We start from the raw sequence: 23,017 nt of genomic DNA, 5'->3' as shown, positions 1-23,017 counted from the left end.
CCCCCAAAAAAAAATATTCACTGATCAGAAGGCTTAACCAAGATTGCTGAAAGAAGAATGTTATTCCAGTTACTCAGAATTCTAACTAAAACAGTTACACAGCAACCTTAGACACAACTTTTGCCACTTGCCCGGCCAAGGTGATCTCTCCCTCTTCTTAAGCCTCCTGCCAAGCAAGCCATGCCACTGTGCCTAACTGATCCTGTGCCAGCTATAATACAGTCCTGATAGAAGGTCCCCTGTGTCTAAAAATATTGAGTTATCCAGAATTACTAGCATTTTGTCTACTAAAAACACAGTAAGCCAGGCACCAGTGGCTCATGACTACTCAGAAGATTGAGATCTGATGATTATGGTTTCAAACCAGCCCAGGCAGAAAAGTTGTTGAGACTCTTATCTCCAATTAACCACCAAAAAGCCATAAAGAAGCTGTGGCTCAAGTGATAGAGCGTTAGCCTTGAGTGCCCAGGCCCTGAGTTTAAGCCCATAGGCAAAAAAAAAACAAAAACAAAAAAACAGCAAATACTACGGAGCTTACTATATGTCAGACATTTCCTTAAACCTTTAGTCCTATTAAGTAATTACTATGTAATAATGAGTTATTAATTATTACTATTGGTTATTACTAAGAAACTCAGGCCAGGTGATGACTCATTCCTATAATCCTAGCTACTCAGGAGGCTGAGATCTGAGGATTGTAGTTAAAGCCAGCTAGGGCAGGAAAATCTGTGAGCTGCTTATCTCCACTTAATACTAGAAAACTGGATATTTTATTATTTTGTTGTTGTTGCTTTTTTTTTCCTTTCCTTTCTGGTGTGTGTGGCATGCAAACTAAGCACAGTGTACCTCAAACATTCTCACATTTTGTTGTAGTTTGTTTTTTTACTACATTCCAAATGATGGCTTTGAAAGCTATTTTGTATGGATTCAAATTAATTTATATAATTTTTTCCTGGAATCTATTCATAATAGAATTATTCCACTTTTACACATTGGCTAGTCTGAGATGTAATTAATCCAACATAGTAAGTCCCACATACTATGTAACTATTTTTTTCAATTTGGTGCAGGAAAACTCAAACTAGCCTTGAAAGGTGAAGTGACAGTAGTGCTACCTCCCAAGTGTGCTCAATTTGCCCTATGACAGCATGCACATGTGTGAGATATTCAGAAAGTACCATTCTCATCCTGTAGGACCTAACCTCGTAGATCACAATGGCAATCTGAGGAGAGAAGCAGAAAGGTACCAAATGGGTGGAGTTTGTTTTTGAACTATTCAATTACTAACCTTTAAAGAAATCACCAAAGAATCTTTTTCTTTGATGAAGGAATCAAAGAAATATGCCTGTACCAATGAAGCATCCAAATGAATCTAAGTTTAAGGGGGAGCCAATGGCAGCCACATTTAAACTGTCCTTTTGGAGCTATAGTTATCTAGTGAACAACTACAGATGAAGATTCAAATAAACCTTAAATAGCAGCACATTGTACCATGCTTTACTCCCTATGCTTTTAGGGTACCAAGGAAAAATAAGAAGAGCTAGAGGCAAGACTCGGGTGGTAGAGCACCAGCCTAGCAAGCACAAGGTGCTAAGTTCAAATCTCAGTATTGCTGAGTTTTTATTTTGTTTTTGAGGAAGGTTTTCACCAACACTGCTAGGACTGGCTTTGTAAGCTCAGTTTTTCTGCCTCTGTCTCTCAGCTAAGATTGGGCATGCGCTCAGCAATTTTCAAGTCTACAGTGCTTGATATTGCCAAAAATCAAGGAAGTCAACACAATATACTAAATACAAAGAAACTCATTGTAAGTGTAAAGGTAAATCTACATTCTGAAATAAACCCTGCATGTTACTGAACCACTGTAGAAAAACAGCTTCAGATGCTTGTAGATCTTATGGTTGTAACATTCACTGCCTTAGTTCTTCCTCTCTTACAGTAATCATCTTGAATAATATATCTTTACCAAAAATAACAACAATAAGCAACCTCTAGGATAATACTTTAAAATATAATACTAAATCTGAAAAAAATATGACAGGGGGATGGCAATATAGAGACCAGCCTGAGCTTCATAGTGAAATCTGCCTCAAAATAATAATAAAATGAATACAAGCAAAGCTTCTAATTCAGCATGTTCAACTACTGTTGAATGAAATAAGTTGTTGAGTGAAGAAATTCGTGAGAGGGAGTGGAGAAAGAGTTAACATATATAAGCTGGTTAATCCAAGTATGAAGTGTTGAGTCTTATTTCTCTGAGATACTGAGAAAGGCTTTTAGCTAGTACATTTATCCAATCTCTCTTGAGTTTCATAATCTTTATATGAAGAACACAAACCCAAACATGAAGCAACATGCTTTTTCAGCCTTGATATTTTGTATCTATCACTGAGAACTCTATGTGGCAAAAGTTAAGCGCCATTTTCAGATAATATCACATTGCTTGCTGTGTCTGAGAATACTGAATTACCAATTTTTTAAATTAACTTTTAAGTAGCTGTACAAATGAGTTGCCATTTGACAAAGGAAATCAAGTTAGTTTATCATTGAAGAATCACTGATAAGAAAAAAATATGAAATTGACAAGTACAAAGGAGAACCTATAACAACAAGCCTCTCACACACAATTGGAGATTATGTAAATTGGCATCATCAATCACTCTGACAGTACTTATCTAGTGAAGATACAGAAATACTTGAAGTAAATGCTAGAAAAACTCTGACATAACATGGAATCATGCTCAAGACTTTCTTCTTACATTTATTAAAAGTAAGAAGGAAGTGTAGCACTGTACCACTTGAGCCATGACTCCAGCCCAATTTTTTTGCTTTAGTAATTTCTTGGTTAGCGTCTCATGTTTTCACTCAGGACCAGCATCAGACAGTGATCCTCCTACTAATCTTCCCACATGCCTAGGATTACAAGCAAGATAGGATTTATTGCACCCAGTGCAATAACATCACAACAGTGATGTTCAAAACTATACCTTAGATATTTGAGCTCTTAGTCAATGAACATGATTCAAATATAAAGAATTCAAAAGGAATATGCCTAATTATTTCTTTGATGAAGTTAAGAAGTCTTCAAACGTTCAAAGCAATATACTACCAGTAGGGACAGAAATAAATCAGCAGCCAAAGCAGACGATAGTAAAGATGAGAGAAGGTATTTACTGAGAAGACAGAACTAAAGGACAGGGAGGGTTGAAAGCTAAAGCTTCAAGACCCTGCTCTAAAGGGAGAAGGTGGTATAAGGCTCCAGCATTCACTTTAAAGGAAACAAGTACAGTAATCTAAAAGTCAAATCATGTTCATAGAAATTTTTGGAAACATATTTTCTTCATTCGTGGACAAATCTCTCCAGCAGGGTAATAGCAGCCCTGGGCTGGAAGTACCAGACAAATAATGAAACTTACGTCTTCTGCCTGTCACACAATATGATTTGCTGAAAAAGACCTAACAAACAGTTTATGAAGTTTATCGGATCTGAATCTCCAAATATTAATTCTGGTTTACTCGATGTAAATTCATGCATTTAGATGATAACTGGGAGCCCAGATCTAATTTTTTTCACAATGTTCAAAATACAGAATCTCTTATTTTGATGGTAACATCTAAAATCAATCCAAAGAAACACAATGCAGTCAATAAATGATAGACTGCAGCCAGGGGCCAAATGGAACCTACTAAAGCTGCTGGGTACACAGTAGGGCACATGCCTGAATCCCAGCACTCAAAGGCTAGGTAGGAGGACATGAGTTTGAAAATGACCTGGGCTATATAATAAGACTCTGCTTCAAAACAAAAAAAGAAAAAAATTAAAACAAAACACTGAGGTCTAATTTTATCTAACCTAGAACTAACCAGATTTTACATCCTTGGCATATGATAAATAAAACAGAATTCAGCCTGTATAAAGTCATTAATAACCAAGACAGGACATTTCTAAACTTTTTTTTTTTGGGTCCAGTCGTGGGGCCTGAACTCTGTCTGGGCCTAGGTGCTGTCCCTCAGCTCTTCAGCTCAAGGCTAGCACTCTACCACTTGAACCACAGCGCCACTTCCGGCTTTTTTTTTCCTGCTTTTGTGGTGCTGAGGAATCGAACCCAGGGCCTCATGCATGCAAGGCAAGTGCTCTACCACTGAGCCTCCTTCCCAGCCTACTTCTAAACTTTTTAAGAAATAAAATCAAGTCTTTCTGCGATAAGGTATTTAAAGGAGGTTTTTTTTCCCCTATTATAGGCATGCATACATATGCAAGTTTCCTAATTATATGATGTCCTTGTTCTCTACATCAATGCCTGACATATAGTAAATGCTCAACAAATACATTTTTTTGTGTGTAAGCCAGTTCAGGGCTTGAATTCAGGGCCTGGGTGCTGTTCCTGAGCTCTTTTGCTCAAGGCCAGTGCTCTACCACTTGAGCTACAGTGCCACTTCTGGCTTTTTCTGAGTAGTTTTACTAGAAATAAGACTCTTATGGACTTTCCTGCCCAGGCTAGCTTTGAACCAGATCACAGATCTCAGCTCTCAGCCTCCTGAGTAGCTAGGATTACAAGATGAGCCACTGGCACCCATCTAAATACATATTTTTAAGTAAATAGCTGTATAATTAGATGAACAATTGAACAAACCCTCTTTCCTTAGCGCCCATAAAATATTAGTTCCTCAGACTTTCTCTTCTAGTTACTCTCAATTGCATACAGGTAAATTCCAAAAGATCAACTAGTCATTTGCTCTTCTCATTGCTGAAAGAGCTCATTTTTAGAATTTACTCAACTATTCAAGTATTCAAGCTGTGTACTAAAGAGAAATCGATGGTTGAGAAGTGTCATCAGACTCAGAGCAGCATGTGAAAAGCCAACTTCAAAATTGTGTAAGATAGTTTCACACATAGTTGCTAAACTAGGAAGAACAATGTGTTATGAGAACAAGAAGGAAGAAGGAATAAACTCTGGCAGACTTCACAGAGGAAATGACACCTGAGCCTGAGCCTTGCAGGATTAGGAAGGTTTACCAAGTACACAAGGGCAGAGGGGCAAATGAGGCAAAGAGAACAGCATGAGCAAAAGGTTTAGGAGTGCTGAGGAAATAGCAAGTAGTAACTGTGCAAGTACATGAAGTCAAGTGAGGAGTGGGGAGGAAAGAAATGAGTAGAACAGGTTGAAAATAGTTTCAATACTATGTAAGTAGCTAGTCTTTTCACTCTACATGTCAATCATTTCAAAATGCAAAACTGTACCGGAATAACCTGGGATGCTTGGCAAAATAAAGATTTCTGGGCTCTACTCTGAGTCTATTAAATTGGAATTTCTAGCTGGTGGTTCATACCCATATTCCTAGCAACTCAGAAGATTGAGTCCTGGAGGATAGAGGTTCAAAGCCAGAAAAGTCCTCATGGGTAGAAAAGTCCTCAAGACACCATCTCCAAAATAACCAGCAAAAGGCCAGACTGAAGGCCTGGCTCAAATAATAGGATACCAGCAATAAGCAAGAAAGCAGAGCAAGTGCAAGCTACAGGCCCTGAATTCAACAAGCCCTGGTACCAGCATGAAGTACAGTGCAGCCATCCGTACTTCAATGAGAATTCTGATAATGCTAGTTTTAGCGACCTGCAAAGCCTTGACTTCTAACCTCAGCAGTACAAAAGAAAAATCTAAACTTTTCAATTCTAGCTCTGTAATCGCTCTTCACTTTTTTCTTTCCATTTCAAAGTGCCCGTGCCATAGTTCAAGCTCTTTTGCTTGTATGAACTAAAACAATTTAAAGTATTAACTAGGTGTCTTTTAGTTCATACAAGCAAAAGTTAATACTTTAAATTGTTTGTGAAAAATTTATGCATCATCTTTGTAGTCTACTATAGGTCACCTTTTTTATTTTTTACATTCTCACTTTTGGAACTCAATTGTACCTTCAGAATTAACTTTACAATGTCAATATAACAATATAACAATATAAAAAACAACTATGGATGGGTCAGAGCCCTCATGACCCAATTATTTTCAAAAGCTCTATCTCTGAACAGGCAGCATTGGGGATCAAGCACACATTAGCCTTGGGGGGTGGGGGAGGGCATTTCAGATCTAAACCATAACAGTAGGCAAATCTCAATTTTTATCAGCAGTTCTCAAACTTGGAAGAGCATTAGATTAAAAAAAAAAAAGTCCCAGGTTCTATCTAGATGTTTTGAATCAGGTTTTTTGGAGGATTTACCTAGATATTTTGAAACAGGCTTTTTGGAGGATAAGGCTCAGGATTCTATTTTAAACATGTTCCCTTTCCTATGATTTCCAGTAGTCAGCCACAAATCAATCATGGGATTATCAATGCCACCAATGGCAGAGTGGGTAGTGATACTTTTTTTGCAAGAAGAGAATTACAGAGAAGGAGCAGATAATTTTTTTTGGGGGGGGGTCTGGTTGTGGGGCCTGAACTCTGGGCCTGGGCGCTGTCTCTCAGCTCTTCTCAAGGCTAGCGCTCTACCACTTGAGCCACAGTGCCACTTCCAGCTTTTTTCTTTTTGCTTATGCGGTGCTGAGGAATTGAACCCAGGGCCTCAGGCATGCAAGGCAAGCGCTCTACCACTGAGCCACCTTCCCAGCCCAGGAGCAGATAATTTTTGACTGGTAAAAATGATTTTGCTTTGGAAAAACTGACTGATACAAACCTTCAGGACATCTGTATCAGGACACCTAATAAGCAGTTAGAAACATAGGAGGGGAAAAAAAAATAGAGAAAAGGTCAAATGTTGAAAGGTCAGGTCTAGAAAGAGCTGGACATCATTAGAATACAAGAAAAGAGGAGGCCATGGAGTGGGTGAGGATACAAATGAATAAAGGATAGAAAGAAAATGGGGTTGGAATTCCAGGAAATAAAAGTAGGCAGTGAGGGCTGGGAATGTGGCTTTGTGGTAGAATGCCTGCCTAGCATGCATGAAGTCCTGGGTTCCATTCCTCAGTACCACATACACAGAAAAAGCTCAAAGTGGTGGTGCTGTAGCTCAAGTGGTAGAGTGCTAGCTTTGAGAAAAAAAAAAAAAAAAGCTCAGGAATAGTGCCCAGGGCCTGAAGGGTTTTTTTGCCTGGACTGGCAAAAAAAAGAAAAAAGAAAAAAAGTAGACCGTGGAAGAGGAATAGGGAAGCAAGGATAGAAGAATGACTCATGAAATGGGAGGAGGATCTAGAAAAGGAAGAATTGTTTTGGAAGCTGAGGAATAAAGTTGTAATTTTAAAAAAAAGTAGAAAAAATATAAAATAGACAAAAATGGGTAAGAAGGAAGAATGGTAAGATGTCACATTCCAGAAGACTGCGGTGGCTTTGAGAAAGCAGTTTCTGTTGAACCACCCCAAAGCAAGACAGTAGGTTATACAACCAAAAGAGAATGTCAGAAAAGAAAGAGCTAAATCAGTGCTGTCAGAAAGATAATCATGAGAAAAGGTTTTCCTGGCAGCCCTTTTTATTTTTAAGAAGGTAGATCCAGAGAACCAGAGAAAGCAAGAGAGAAAACAATGAAGATCTAACTGATTTAGTATCCTCTGAAAAGAGGCAGGGAGGAATGATATCATGCAGCCAAAGAAGGAGGAAAGGAGGGATGCTAATGTAGATGGTCTGAATGTGGAGAGAATACTGAATATTCTTTTTCACGTGTGTGGGGGGGGAAGAAGTAGATGATTAAGTAAGGTGTTGACAGAACATGAAGATGTGCTTGGAAGCATGAAATGAAGCAGCAGACCATTAAGAATGATTAAAACATTGGTGGGTTTTAAGACCCAGACGAAGATATTTCACTTCATTTAACAAAATATTTCACTTAATAAAATTTTAATTTCATTTAACAAAAACATCTCTAAGAGCTTATTTTGTGCCAGACAGTGTTCTGAGCACTTTACAGATGTTAACTCAAGTATTTCTCCTAACAATGTCATAAGAGTGAAACTGTTATCCTCATTTCACCTACAAGGAAACTAAAGACAAGGAGATTAAGTGATCTGCCAAAGATAGTCAGGTGACAGAATCAGGACTGAAATGAGGTGATCAGGCCCAGAGTCACAGCGTTTTACTATTCTACTGTTGCCTCTTTAAAATAAATATCAATTTGATACCAAACCAATAAGATATAAAAACACTCAGAACTTTAGGAGAACAGAATGAACTCCACAAACTCAAGGAAACTGAAGACAGTTAGTTTAACTAGCTATTAGGCTAGGTTTTCTAACAGGAAACTTTTGGTCGGACGGTTGGGTTTTTTTTGTTGTTGTTGTTCTTGTTTGGCTTTTAGATAGGGTGTCACTATATAGATCAGGCTGGCCTTGAATTTGAGTTCTTACTCAGCCTTCCAAGTGATGAGATTACTGGTTTGTGTCACCACACCAGACTAGACTGATTTAAAATCTGACTCTCAACTCCATTTGTTCATGGAGGTAATTGTTGGATTTCTCATTTATGATCCTCAATACCAGCTTTATTTCCTGTGTTCCTTATTTGCATTCAAGTTATAGGACAGAATTAAAAAAAATAGTTCTCATTCTCAACACCATTTTTTTTCCTGTGTTTTCAATTTGTGTTCAATTTGTTTTCAATCTGTGCTCTCCATTTGTGTTCAAGTTATAGTTTAGAATTAATATATGAAAGAAGACTGTTTGTCAACTCTAACTGGCACAACACAATGCTTAATAAATATTGGGCTGGATATCAGTATTATTCTAAATATTTTTCAACTGTCTTTGGCCTTTCTTTCTCCTAATATCTATGGTCTCAATAATAATCCTCTTCCTCTTCATCCTTTTTATTGTTTGAACTCAGTGCTCTACCACTAGAACTATGCTCTCAGCCATAGTATTTTTCTAAATGCCACACATCTTACTATTCTTATATGTTCATGATTGTCCTAAGAGCTATCATAATAATTTACTGTGGTTTGGTTTGAGTTTCATGCTTAGGATCAATTCCAGGGCCTTGGGCATACTATGTACATGATCTATCATTATACAATATCCCAGCCTCAATTCTTTATCCTTTTTTTTTTGCCCTTCCTTCCTTCCTTCCTTCCTTCATGTGTATCTTTCTTTTTCCTATGTATCAGTCATGGGGCTTGAACTCAGGACTTGGGCACTATCCCTTAGCAATTTTGCTTAAAACTAGCTCTCCATCAGCTGGAGTCATAGCTCAGCTTCCAGTTTTCTGGTGGTTAATTGGAGAGTCTCACATACATTCCTGCCTGGCCTGGCTTTGCACTGAAATCCTCAGATCTCAGCCTCCTGAGTAGCTAGGATTATAGACATTCACCACCAGAGCCCAGCTCTTCTTTTCTTTTTTTAAATTTTGTAGTACTAAAGATCAAATCCAGGGCCTGGTACATGCTAATGCAAGTGCTCTACCACTAAGCTACTTCCCACACTTCCAACTATGCATCTTAACTGTTGTCTCTTCCTCTTCAAATCAATGCATCCAACACCATTTTATCAAATTAATTATTTGTAATATTAACCTTGGGATGGGAGGTAGCTCAAGTGGAAGAGCACTTGCTTAGCAAACATGAGGACCTAGCTTCAATCCCTAGTACCTATAAAATAAATAAAATATTACTCTTTAGTGGGACACTGGTGGCTCCTATCTGTAATCCTACATAGTCAGGAGGCTGAGATCTGAGGATCATGGTTTGAAGTCAGCCCAGGCAGGACTCTTATCTCCCATTAACCACCAGAAAACCACAAGTGGAGCTGTGGCTAGCCTTGAGCAGAAAAGCTCAGGGACAACAACCAGGCCCTGAATTCAAGCCCCACAACAACAACAACAAAATCACTACCCTTTTCATATTACTCTTCTACTCTAAAATATTTAATGCATTTACTGAATAAAGAGCTTTAAGATACTCAGCCTGCCAGGAACTATGCTTTCCAAAATGAAACTAAACTATCTCTTCAGAATAGCAACCTTAACTTGCCAATATATTCATTCCACTATTATTACACTTAAATAGCTATTATTTTCTTTTTTATAATCAAGTAATTATGTCTGATCTCATTAAAGAACAAATTTCCTGAAGGAAAAAAAAAATGTTTATTTTCTTTTTTCATCCTTTTGAGACCAAGAAGCACTGTGCTGCTTTTGACCAACAGTCTCCCGCCATTAAAAAAAAAAAAAAATGCCAGGTTGCAAAACACAGATTTCAGGGGCTGGGAAGATGGCTCAGTGGTAGAGCGCTTGCCTTGCATGCTTGAGGCCCTGGGTTCGATTCCTTAGCACCACATTAGCAAAAAGAAAAAAGCTGGAAGTGGCACTGTGGCTCAAGTGGTAGAGCGCTAGCCTTAAGCTGAAGAGCTGAGGGACAGCACCCAGGCCCAGAGTTCAGGACCCACGCCCGGACAAAAAAAAAAAAGAAAAAGAAAAACACTGATTTCAATGTATGGTTTCAATATATACTGGTTTGGTCCTTTATCCTATTATAATTTTCTTGATTTCTCTACTGAACATTAACAATTTACAATGTAATTCTTAATGCAAATAAATAATAATTCTCTGTAATGAGCCTATAATTGATAAAAGGATTGTACTTATATGCCAACCCCAAAGCTACACTAAAAATCAGTTTGTTTTATTCTTACTACCATTCTTACATTTCTACCAATCCATTCAATTTACACTGTGTCAATTCCAAGCTGATCTCAAAATTGTAAACTATGATACACGGCAAAGACAACTTGGCCAAAGCACACTATTACTAATGTGTGCTCCTAACCTTATTATATTCCCTCAAGGTCAAGGATCTAAATTCTGTAATATTTTTAGCATCTATAGCACTACTTTATGCTCTTCTTCTAGTCTTCTTGGTCTTCAGAAAGACTTCTTGGTCTTTAGAATATGATATCAAATTCCTAATTCCCTTCATGCCCTAACCAACTTAAGTTTAACTAATAAAAATAATTTTTAAATAAGAATTATTTACTGGGCTGGGAATGTAGCACAGTCATGAACAGTGCTTGTGCAAGTTCTTTGGTTCAATCCCTAAAATTACACAGGTGGGGGTTGGAGATAGAAGGAGACAGGAAAGGAAGGGAAAGGGAGGGTAGAAAAGAAGAATTTGAAGTGTGGAAGTTTCAAAAAGATCATCTGAAAGAAAGAATAGCTATGAAAAATGAGGAAAGGAATGACAGTACTGATGAGGAAAGCTCAGGGAGGTGGCATTTGTGTGAAAACATGGCAAAATCATGGAAACCATGGAAAAGTTAAAGTCTAGAATGAGATTTAGCCAAGTAGACACAAAGTATAGTGAAGACAAAGCCAAGTATAGAAACAACTTGGGATAAGTAAGCAGGAGGTCCATGTGGGACCATTTGAAAAAGCAGCATTTGCCTTGTCTATAAGTGGGATGGATAAGCCTGTGTGGACAGGCTTATTAGTTAAGACAAAATGTGGACACCATATTATTGTGGCTGAAGGGAGAAAATAAAATGACCGAAGAGATTTGACTAATTAAAACAAATCGTTGTTTTGCCACAACTCTCTTTCTCTGCTTAACCCATCCACAATGACTAAAATTTAATAGACATTGTAATATAATGTAATAATGAATAAGAGCTTGAAGTCTGGTTGAGGGAAGCCAGTTAAACTATAACATTATACCACAGGTTAGCTATAAGATACCAACAAAAAATAAGAGAAACACCTAATGTAACAAAAGACAGATGAACAGAGCCATGGGCAGGCCTCTTAGAGGCCAGACAGACCTAAAAAATGGTTAGGCAAAGAAGACAGACAATAAAGATTGGGAAAGTAGATGGGAGCATACTAGAAACTTGAAGACAAAGAATATGATATGACTGAAGAAAATGAAGATGGCCAAAGCTGTTGTTGGGAATGACAAGAAGTAAGAGTAGTAGTGACAGCAATAAATGATTATAAGAAGGTGTGAAATATCCAACTCTTCTTGGACAATGTATAAAAAATGGTTTCGGAGGGCAATAGTAGAAGCACAGAAATCATTCAGCATATAATTTCTATAGCCAAGATGAGAGATAATGACCTGAACTAAATTAGTGGAAAAGAGAACAAATGAAAATAGATTTAGCTGGGCACCAGTGGCTCACAACTGTAATCTCATCTACTTAGGAGGCTGAGACCTGAAGATTATAGTTCAAAGCCAGCCCAGGCTTCGATAAGACTGTTGACTCATTTCCAATTAACCACTCAAAAACCAGAAATGGAGCTGTGGCTTAAAGTGGTAGAGCAATGCCTGGAGCAAAAGAACTCAGGGACAGAGCACAGATGCTGAGTTCAAGCACCATGACCAACAAAAAGAAAGGGGGTGGGGGGAAGGAAAAGAAAAAGAAAGAAGGAAAAAGAAAAAGACTTAATAGATATTAAGAAGGTAGAATCCACAGGACAGAACAACTACAAGGTCATAAGACAACTATATCTATTTCATTCCCTACTATATCCCCAGTGTTAACCATAAATCTAGAACACAGTAAGTGCTGGATAAAGATTCAACAAGCAATCAAAACAAGAAGCCACAAATATTACCCAGATAATTGGGTAAAGCAAGATCAGACAGTTCACACAAAATGCATTGATTCTGAAGTACCATTAGATATATAAACTGAAAGATAAAAATAAGTTTCTAGACAGGTGCTGGTGGCTTGCACCTGTAATCCTAGCTACTCAGGAGGCTGAAATTTGAGGATTGAGGTTCAAAGCCTGCCCATGTGGGAAAATCCATGAGACTCTAATCTACAATTAACCACCAGAAAACCAGAAGTGGAGCTGTGGCTCAAAGTTGTAGAGTGCTAGCCTTGAACAGAAAAGTATAAAAAATGGTTAGGGGAGGGCAATAGTATTAAAAAATGGTTGGGGAAGGGAACCCGGTCCTGAATTCAAGCTCCACAACCACCAAAAAAAAAAAAAGTTTCTACCTGGAAATGTAGGATAATGGCATCCTTAGAGCTTCAGTTAAAGCTATAATTTATTGAACAGAGCATGGGGACAAACATTTGTAATACCAGAACTGGAGAAGCTAAGACAGGAGGATCAAGAGTTCTAGGTCTAGGGTACACACTGAGACTCTTAAAAAGCCAATCAATAAGGAGGCGGCAAAGCCAAACCAAGCAGGAAAGTTCATGAGATTCTTATCTTCAATAAATTACTCAAAAAAGCTGGAAGTGGCACAGTGGTTCCAGCGGGAGAGCAATAGCCTTGAGCAAAAGAAACTCAGAGACAGCACCCAGGCTCACAGTTCAAACCCCAGGACCTACAAAAAAAAAAAAAAGCTCATCAAACTGGGCATATAATCCTAGCTACTTAGGAGGCTGAGATCTAAGGATTGCAATTTGAGCCAGCCTGGCCACAAAATTAGGTTACACTCTTATCTTCAATTAACCAAAAAGCTAGTTCATAAAGCCAATTTTCCCTCAGACCCCAAAAAAGCAACACAAAACCAGGCAACACAATCTCCTAAGGAATGCTACAAATGGCATTTCCATTTTATAAGACAATTCCATCATTTGCCCAGCTGATGGCCTAAAACTGATACACCTAGCAGGGATATTTTTTCCTTTCTTTCCTTACAAGACAGATACCTGTAAACATCTCTCTTTAACAGCCAAGTTACTCTACTTCTTTATTTTCTTATTTGTTTGTTTGGAGCCTTTTATATTTTTTCATAAGAGCTTTTTTTTTTATCATAAGGCTGGTATTTGTGATTGGCTGTAAAATAATCCAATACATTTGGATACACTTCCTACAAGTTGATGGTTTTCGAGAATTTATTAGACCATTCTATTTTTGTATTTCATATCTTAAAATATTTCACAATAAAAAGCTTTTGAAAAAAATAGAGCAGGGCACCAGAGGCTCATGCCTTTTAATCCTAGCTACTCACGAGTCTGAGGTCTGAGGATCACAGTTGGGAGACAGCCTGGACAAAAAAGTCCATGAGACTTTTACCTCTAATTAACTACCAAAACGCAGGTAGTGAAGCTGTGGTGTAAGTGGTAGAGTGCTATTCTTGAGCACAAAAGCTTAAGGACAGTGCTCTGAGTCCAAGCCCCAGGACTGGCACATATACACACACACACCAATTTGACAGGCTATAAATCAGGAACTAGGATGAGATTTCAATTCTTTGTCCAGGATAAAATTCTCGTTTAAGATCTTTAATCTGGATTTTATAGTTGTATGCTGAGCCACTAAAGATTTATTGAAGATCCCAAACTCCCATTTTTTAACCATCTTTAGGTAGAGAAGGGGTAACTTATTATTTTCATCTATAAGCATAAAACATCACAAATAGTGACAAATATAGTACTCCCCCCACCCCCCGTAAGAACTAGAATGCTAAAAAGAATACCACCATGTAACCAATTTCCTCTTGTAAGTGCTTTGCCCATGTGTCCATGTGGTTCTAGTGTGTGAGACTGCCTTCTGTAAGCTCTGCTTAGTGGATCATCTCCCCACTTATATGCCACAGAACCTGTCTCTAAGTAATCAGGTTTTTATTTGTCTTTCTACAAATCAAACTCTTGAGTTTGTTCCTTCAGGACAGAAACTCCACTTGATACATACTTTAGCACAGACTTACAACATATCTAGACATACAATCATTTACTATCATTAGCCATTCAATGTTAAAAATCAGTGTTAAAAAGTTAATATGTTGTTGCACACATGATTAATGGTTTACTATTCAAAAAATCTTTACAAAGCCTATTTAAATATAGAAAATTTATTATAGAAAAAAAGAAAGAAAAAGTGTGTGATTTTTAACTTTGTAAATGCACACATACATACATACTCAATATAATGGACATTCAGAACAAACAAATCCTAAAAGTAAAACACTAAAATTTTACTGGCATTTATCTCTAAGCAATGTGATTTTGAGTTATTCTAATTTCTTTCCTTAGACTATTGCTTTCTTTCTTACTTTATTTGTAAGTTTATATCTGATTTTCCTGTTTTTCAAAACAATTAAACACAATGCAGTCTAATAAGAGGTAAAATAGCAGTGTTAAAAGTATGGGTTTTCCAGTGTTCCTGGGCTTAAATAAACTCTAGTTCTACTTATCTGGTTTCCTATCTCTATATAACCTAGATGGTAACAACACAAGCACCCATCTCATTAGTTGTTCTATTACATGAGCTAATACATCAAAAGCAATTAGAACAGACAGACATTATATAAGTGGGAACTACTATTACTATTTTTGCTGCTATCCCTTACAATCACTGCTCCTACTATTATCATTACTAACTCATTTTTAAAACATACACAATAAAGCTATTAAAATAGCTGTAGTCCAGACATAGTGCCACAAGCTTGGAATTCTACCACTAGGGAAAGTAAAGCAGAGAGATTACAAATTCCAAGACACCCTGGACTACATAGTGAGACCCTGTTTGAAAGGAAAGCAAAGGAAGAGGGAGGGAGAGAGAAAGAGAAAGAGAGAGGGGGAAGGAAGAAAGCAAGGAAGGAAAGAAGAAAGGAAGGAAGGGAGGGAAGGAGGGAGGGAGGGAGGAGAGAAAAAACCACTTAAAAAAAAAGAACTCAGTATCAAGTGCAGGAAGTGCTATAGAGCAAATATTTGTGTTTCTTCCTAATTCTATACTGAAATCCTAACCAACATATTAGTCCTTTGTTGCTTAGGGCTTTCAGAGGTAACAGATCATGAGACAGAGCCCCAATAAACAGTATTAGCAGCCTATGAGACACACAAGAGTTTGACCTCCCTATTTCTAGACATACAAACTATGACACAGACATAACAATAAAGTCCAATGAACTACTGACATGTGCAACAACATAATTCCAAAGCAGCCTGATTCAAAAGGCTCTATCATGTATGATTCCATCTATATTGCACACACGTGTATGAGTACATGTACATACACACATATCTTAATTTACACAATATTTAAGAATAAAAATAGCAATAATATTAAGTTACCAACAAGACTTGTCTAAGCTTTCACTTTCAGGATTTGTGATACTTTTTAATTTTAAAAAAAATATGGATAGTTTACCTATTTTAAAATGCAGAGAAGAATCTATAAGCTCCAATGGTAGTATATAGTTACTTAACAGAACTTTTAGAATGGCGAAAAAATGGTGAATTTTTCTTTGGAATTTTTGAATGAATAAAATCCATTTGCATCTGAACTTTCAAAAAAAATCCAAAAACCTAATGTTCAAATTTAGCTTTGAGATCTACTACAGCATGGAAACTTAGAATTACTACTTATATGGTCAGTGGCCAATTTCCCAACATAGTCTGATGTACCATATCATCCAAGTGAAGAAAAGAAGTGACTTCTAGACACACAATGAAGGAGCCAAGAGGATTTTCTAGATCCCACATTGTTACTGGTCTTGACAGGAAGCAAAAGAAGTATTCGCTTCACAGATGGAACTATGACAGTAATAAGTTTAGAATAAAAGAGAAATTTGCTTATTTATTTGTTTGTTTGTTTGTTTTTGTGCTGGTCCTGGGCTTGATTTCAGGGCCTGGGCACTGCCCCTAAGCTTTTTTGCGTAAGGCTAGCACAGCTCCATTTGAGCCACAGTTCCATTTTGACTTTTTAGTGCTTCACTGGAGGTAAGAGTCTCAACAGACTTTCCTGCCATGCTGGCTTTGAACCTCAATCCTCAGATATCAGCCTTCTAAGTAGATATTACAGGCGTGAGCCACTGGCACCCTGCAGAAATTTATTTTACTATATAAGTTAGCCATGTAACATACTATCTTATATTGAACTGAACACATTGTCATCTTAAGTCTTGTCTCCCTCTAAATAAAAATTGCTCTACCTATCCTCCTCTACTCCTGTTCCCATCTTCTCTTCCTGAGAAATATGTAATTTTAAATTCTCTGAGGTTATTGAAGCAGCTCTAGAATGACAAAAGTAGCTGTGTAATGTGGCACACACCAGCACTCAGGAGACTGAAATAGGAGGACCAGTATTTAAAATCCAGCTTTTTTGAGACCTTGTATGGGGGGGAAGAGAGAGAGAGAGAGAGAGAGAGAGAGAGAAGGATATTACTGCTAATTAAATTCCAGTCTGGGATGACCAACAAGAGGATCCAAATTTGGATCTTGAGACCATTATTACAAAGCCAACTTTAATTTCTGAATCAAGTATGGAATTACTCTAACCTTTTTAATATCCCTCTAATGAAGACAGTTGGCACCAGAATAGAGTCAAGATCTACATGGGTTGACATCAGCATCCCTCACGATGTCTGGCAGACTTAAGTCCTTATATATCATAAGCTTAAAGAATAAGCAGACAAAAAAAAAAGAATAAGCAGACAGTCATTTTAATGAATTCTAAAACATCTCCTTTGAAAGTAAGCATTTGCTTCTTGCAACAGTCCAATAATCTGGAAGACACAGTTCCTAAGATCCTGCATGTATCCTGGAACACCCAAGACCATAACAGTAAGAATGCTAGCATTCTAAATAAGGAACATTAGAAGTACCAGGCCACACAGAGCCACCAACATGTACATTCTCTCCTTATAAGAAATAAAATGAAAATGTTTTGTAGCAAGTAAGTGCCTCTAAGATTTATATAATAAAATTCACACCTTTTTCACTGAGGATTTAAGGACATAAAATGAATATAAATGAAATCTTATTCAATTATTTATATCAAATCTTAAATTACAGTTAGGCTACCTTAGTTTTCAAAGCTTTCATCAGAATTGGTCTAGCCTATGAGACAGTCCTTATCCCAGTCTATTTCAAGTATCATTAATAGTCTTCCTGGAGCTTGTTATCTTTGACTCAAGCACCTACCTCTCTGGCTCAGCACAGGCTGCCAAGAAAGAAAGGTCTCTAACACAAAGAAGCATCTACATGACCTTGAGGGAGGAGGGAAACTGTTCCCTATATAGGGATTTCTAACATGCCAATCCATAGTTGTTCACATGGCCACAGACAAAACAAAGGTGAGAAAGTTAGCATTATCTAGATAATGCACATCATGCTGATATGACAGATGAATATTTTTCAGAATTATTCATTTGTTCCACTCATTGTCCATTCCACACAAGGCAAATCAGTGGTCCCTCTACTTGTGGCTCTAGTCTTACATGTTGTAAATAATCTTTTATTTACTCAACAGTCTTTCAAATCATGGAAAGACACATTGTAACTCTATAAACTAACATCAGAATTCTTGAAGCAATTTTTGTTTTGATTCAAAAAGATGGATTCTCTGACCTGAAGACATGGCTCAAGTATTAGAACACCAACCACAGGAAAAAAGTTGAGCAAGACCTCAAGGCCCTGAGTTCAAGCCCTAGGACCAGCCAAAAAAAAAACCCCAAAAAAACCAAAAAACCAACAGGCTAAGGATTTGGAAAGCCATTTAGCCAGTGGTTCACATCTACAATCCTAATTATTCAGAAGACTATCAGTTCAAAGCCAGCCTGGAAAAACACATACACAATTCACATGCAAAGGCAGTTTTTCTCAAAAGGTTGTTTTGACCTCAAATCAACCTGAGGTTGATGGCTAGAGCAGCTTAATCTTCGACTGAATTTGCCTAGTATTGGGTATACTGATTCAACTTATCCCATTGCCAGCACGGTAAATGTGAAGAAATGCCTCTATTTCACTTATAGCTGGTTATAGAGGGGGGAAAAAATTCCACAACCTTCATCTTCTTCCTGTCCTATTTCAAGAGATAATTGGTAAAAAGTAAAAGACTTTACAACCAGGAGTGACAATGAAGAGAAAAGCATCAAGGTATCAGTTTCAAGAGAAGGGCTGAGGAGTCTTTACCCGAAATGAGAAGATCTAACATAAATGGCATCAAAGAAAGTGCTCAGGGTGACACTAAAATGTGTATGGGAAGGACCAAATTTAGCTAAGAGATACTTTAAAAGAAACAAGGAGCCATGTGCCAGCGGCACACACCTGTAATCCTAGCAACTCAGAAGGCTGAGATCTGAGGAGCCCTGTTTGAAGCCAGCCCAAGCCAAAAAAAGAAAAAAAAAAAAGGCTCAAAGACACATAGCTAATTAAACAACAAAAATCCCAAAGTAGAGGTATGACTCTACCTCTGCTAGCCTTAAGTGAAAAAGCCAAGTGAAAACAAGTGAGACCCTAAGTTCAAGTCCCAGTACTGCTGCTTGCAGAGATCCTCCCCTGCCACACATACACACAAGTTAAAGTTTTATTAAAATTCCATGTGGTTCTTTCAGCTTCTGTGATATTTTATATTGAGTCCCTTATTCAGTAGGATATAGTTCTGTAGTTTAAATCTAACCATACCGGGCTAGGAAGGTGGCTCAGTGGTAGAGAGCTTGCCTTGCATGCATGAGGCCCTGGGTTCGATTCCTCGGCACCACACAAGCAAAAAGAAAAAACCCGGAAGTGGCGCTGTGGCTCAAGTGGTAGAGCGCTAGCCTTGAGCTGAAAAGCTGAGGGACAGTGCCCACGCCCAGAGTTCAGGCCCCATAACCGGACCCAAAAAAATAAAATAAAATAAATCTAACCATACCTATGGCCAACTTGTGTGTGTGTGTGTGTGTGTGTGTGTGTGTGTGTGTGCGCGCGCGCGTGTATGCGCGCACGTGAGCACGCATCTGTACCTAGGCTTGAACTCAGGGACTTTGGCTCTCCTTCAGCCTTTTTGCTCATAACTGACACTCAACCACTTGAACCACTCTTCCAGTCCATTAATTTTGCTTGGGGGGTGCTATTTTGCATTTGGGGTTATTTTTGTTTGTTTTGGGGGGGATATAGGGGCTGTTAACTGGAAATAGAGTCTTGCCAATTTTTTTGCCCAGGCTGGATTTGAATATTGATCCTCAGATTTCAGCTTACTGATTAGCTAGAATACAGTTATGACCACCAGTACTTGCTAACCTTTAAGTAAAAAGTATTCTGAGCTTCAGTTTTCTCATCTGTGTAATGGGAATAGCAACATTACTGTTATTAGCTAGATCTACTTCAGAAGATCACAACTAAGAGTCACATGAAGTAAGAAGTATGAAACCATTTTTAAACAGTAAAGCACTCTACAAATATTGGTTGCTACCTTACATGGAACACTGTTATAAACATTTTTAAAAAATAAAAACAGGAGGAAACAAAATGTTTCTTTTACCTGAAAGAGAAGGGATGGTGTAGAGCAATTTTAAACTATTGACAAAATGTATTTAGGGAAATCGTTTGATATAAAATTGAATTATTATTTAGAAGTGAGATTCTCAGAGGAACATATCTACTTTAAACAGAAAGCAAGAAAAAAATAAGAAAAAGTGTGCATTTAGCTCTCAGCTTAAAATAACTTATCGTGTCCTATTAAGGAGAGAGAGTGGAGTTAATGACAGCCAGCACATACAAATATTGTCCCGTAAGTAAGAAAAGTAAAGGTTATTGCCAAGCACAGTACTACCAGGTAGCCCACAATCTACTGTGTATGTGGCGGGAGAAGGGGGGTAGGTGGTGGTTTTTAAAGAGGGCTTTAGAAAGAAATGGAAAAGCTATTCCTGAAGTATCCGTCAGACAACAGCGATTCAGCTACTTGGAAGTTTTGAGAGAGGTAGCAATGCTGCCTCCCGTAGAGGAGGACACCCACAACAATGAGGTCAAGGGTGTTCTGAGAGGTATAGCCTAGAGAAGACACAAACAATTTTTGAAGCACAACATATCAGCAAAACAAGACACGGAGTTTCCTTTACCTGGGGATAGGAATTTACTTTTTTAAGTGACCTAAGTTATTCATTCAATAAAGAGGCCACCACACAGACACAGAAAGATTGAATTTTTCGAAAGGACATCAGACAGGGCTAAAGATGTTGCTTAAGGGGTAAAGTGCTTGCCTAGCAAGACTGAAAAAAATGACCACACACACACACACACACACACGGGCTGAATGGACGTCATACAAATAATAACAATAATGCATAGAAGTGGTCCTAAGGTACAAAAATAAGACACAAGTGAAGATGATTATAGGAATACCAGCGGGAATCCAGTCACCAGTCACTATGACAACCCAAGTAGGTGGAGGGAAATACAAACACTGACCGGGCGTCAAGATGATTCTGGTTAGGTAGGGACCCCCGACTTGACCAGCACAGAAAGGTGGCCAGGGACGAAAGGGAGTTGGCCGCGGAGACCGCGTCCACGCCCGGGGACCCGCTCGGCACTGACCTGGTGCAGGGCTGTCAAGCCGTCCACGTTGACCGTGTTGATGTCGGCGCCTCTCGCCAGCAGCTTTTTCACCTCGTCGGTGTCCCCGCTGGAGCAGGCGGCCAGGAAGACGGCGCCATCCTCGAAGCGGACCCGAGGACTCCCGCGCCTCGTCTGCGACGGCCGCCCCGCGCCTCGACGCTCCACGGGCTCCTGCTCGGTCAGCGAACCCCGCCAGCGCCTCAGCTGCTCAGCCCGCCGCATTCGCGCCGACTCTGCCCGCTTCCCGCCCAGGTGCTCTAGCTCCGCCATTGCTCGGGCCTCGGCAGCTGCTGCCGAAAGGACCAATACTGGACTGCTGGAGCGGGTTGGGTGGCCGCTGCCGCCTCCCTCAGAGCGCTTCAGCCAGGAGGAGAAGGCGGAGACCACTGCGCCGCCATCTTTACTCCTCCCGCCACTAGCACCGCCTGCACGCTCTCTTGGCTTCAATACGCTCGCGCTGCCCGATCCTCAAAGCATCACGGGATTTGTAGTGATACACACTGGACTCAGGGAACCCCCAGGGCCGTTAGGGAACTACATATCCCTGGATGCATAAGAAAAGAGGCGAAGTTAACCTGCTCCTTCCCCCACTGCAGTCCCGGCGGGGTCACCTTTGCCCTGAAACCGGGCGGCCTGCTGGACTGATCTGGCCTATTTCTCTGGGCATCTTGGGAGTTGTAGTTTATTCTTATTATGACTACTAACTAATCTTAGCTCCCTAATTGTCACACACATTTGAAGTGAAAAAACGGCAGTAATTAATCTTATTTTGTAGTGGGGAGAAGTAGACATGAAGTACTCAAAAGATTCGAATCCATGTCTTGGTTCGAAATCTAGAGTTTTATCAACATGTAGTAATCTCAGTGATGAGAATGTGCCTGGGGAAGAGGCACGTGTACACATACAGTATTTTATTCTACACATATTTTATTTTACACATACAGTATTTTATTTTACCTAAGTATTTTAAACACAACACTTATTCTAGGTTTAGAGAAGATTGAAAATGATGTGTCCACGTGTAAAGAGCTTAAGCTTTAAATTCAAACAATTCACATCTGTAGACAGATTACTTGATTTCTCTGAGCCTGCTTCCTTCTTCTCATCTTTTTTCTTATCTTTCTTCTTTTTATTTATTTTTTTTAATTGTGCTGTCCTTGGGGCTTGAACTCAAGGCCGGGGTGCCGTCCCTGACGTTTTTGTGCAAGGCTAGTGCTCTATCTCCACTCCGCTTCTGGCTTTTTGGTGGTTGAGATGAGAGGCTCATGGTTTTTTCTGCCTGGCCTGGCTTTGAACCACAATCCTCAGATCTCAGCTTCCTGAGTGGCTATAGTTACCAGCGCCCAGCTTCCTGCTTCCTTCTTTATGAATTGGGAATAATATGCCCAGCACTGTCTGTTGAGACCAGGAGTGTCTACAATTATATTTTACCCACATAGGCCTGGAAATTCAATCCTTCTATCAGCCTCCGGGACAGGCACCTGCCATCTCAACATTCTATTGATTGAGATGGAGTCTCACGAACCTTTTGCTCAAACTGGCCTCCCAACTGAGATCCTCCATATCACTGCCTGTTAAGTAGATAGAATTACAGGCATGAGCTACTAGCTGCCAGAAAATTCAGACCAGGTTTTGGAGAATGGGGGCAGGTAGTAATGATGTTTGCTAGACAGGTGCTCTATTCCTTGAGCCATGCCTCCAGCCCAGGAGACTTTCTTTTTTTTTTTTTAATCTTTTTTTGGGGTCCGGTCATGGGGCCTGAACTCTGGGCCTGGGCGCTGTCCCTCAGCTCAAGGCTAGCGCTCTACCACTTGAGCCACAGCACCACTTCCAGC

At 39.0% G+C, this 23,017-nt stretch overlaps 1 protein-coding gene across 2 annotated transcripts in view; it reads right to left on the bottom strand.

Annotated features, from left to right (window-relative positions):
- Positions 1-21,602, bottom strand: part of Ppp1r12b (protein phosphatase 1, regulatory subunit 12B) — a 212,546-nt gene extending 190,944 nt beyond the window's left edge. For both annotated transcript variants that reach the window (XM_013017500.1, XM_013017502.1), the window contains exon 1: positions 21,162-21,602. In XM_013017500.1, the coding sequence (XP_012872954.1) occupies positions 21,162-21,452 (291 nt within the window). In that variant the 5' untranslated portion in view covers positions 21,453-21,602. The remainder of the gene's footprint in view (positions 1-21,161) is intronic.
- Positions 21,603-23,017: the final 1,415 nt, after the last annotated feature.

The sequence above is a fragment of the Dipodomys ordii genome, unplaced genomic scaffold (assembly GCF_000151885.1).
Source record: "Dipodomys ordii isolate 6190 unplaced genomic scaffold, Dord_2.0 Scaffold35, whole genome shotgun sequence".
Lineage (NCBI taxonomy): Eukaryota > Metazoa > Chordata > Mammalia > Rodentia > Heteromyidae > Dipodomys > Dipodomys ordii.
This window is presented reverse-complemented; position numbering and strand designations above follow the sequence as displayed.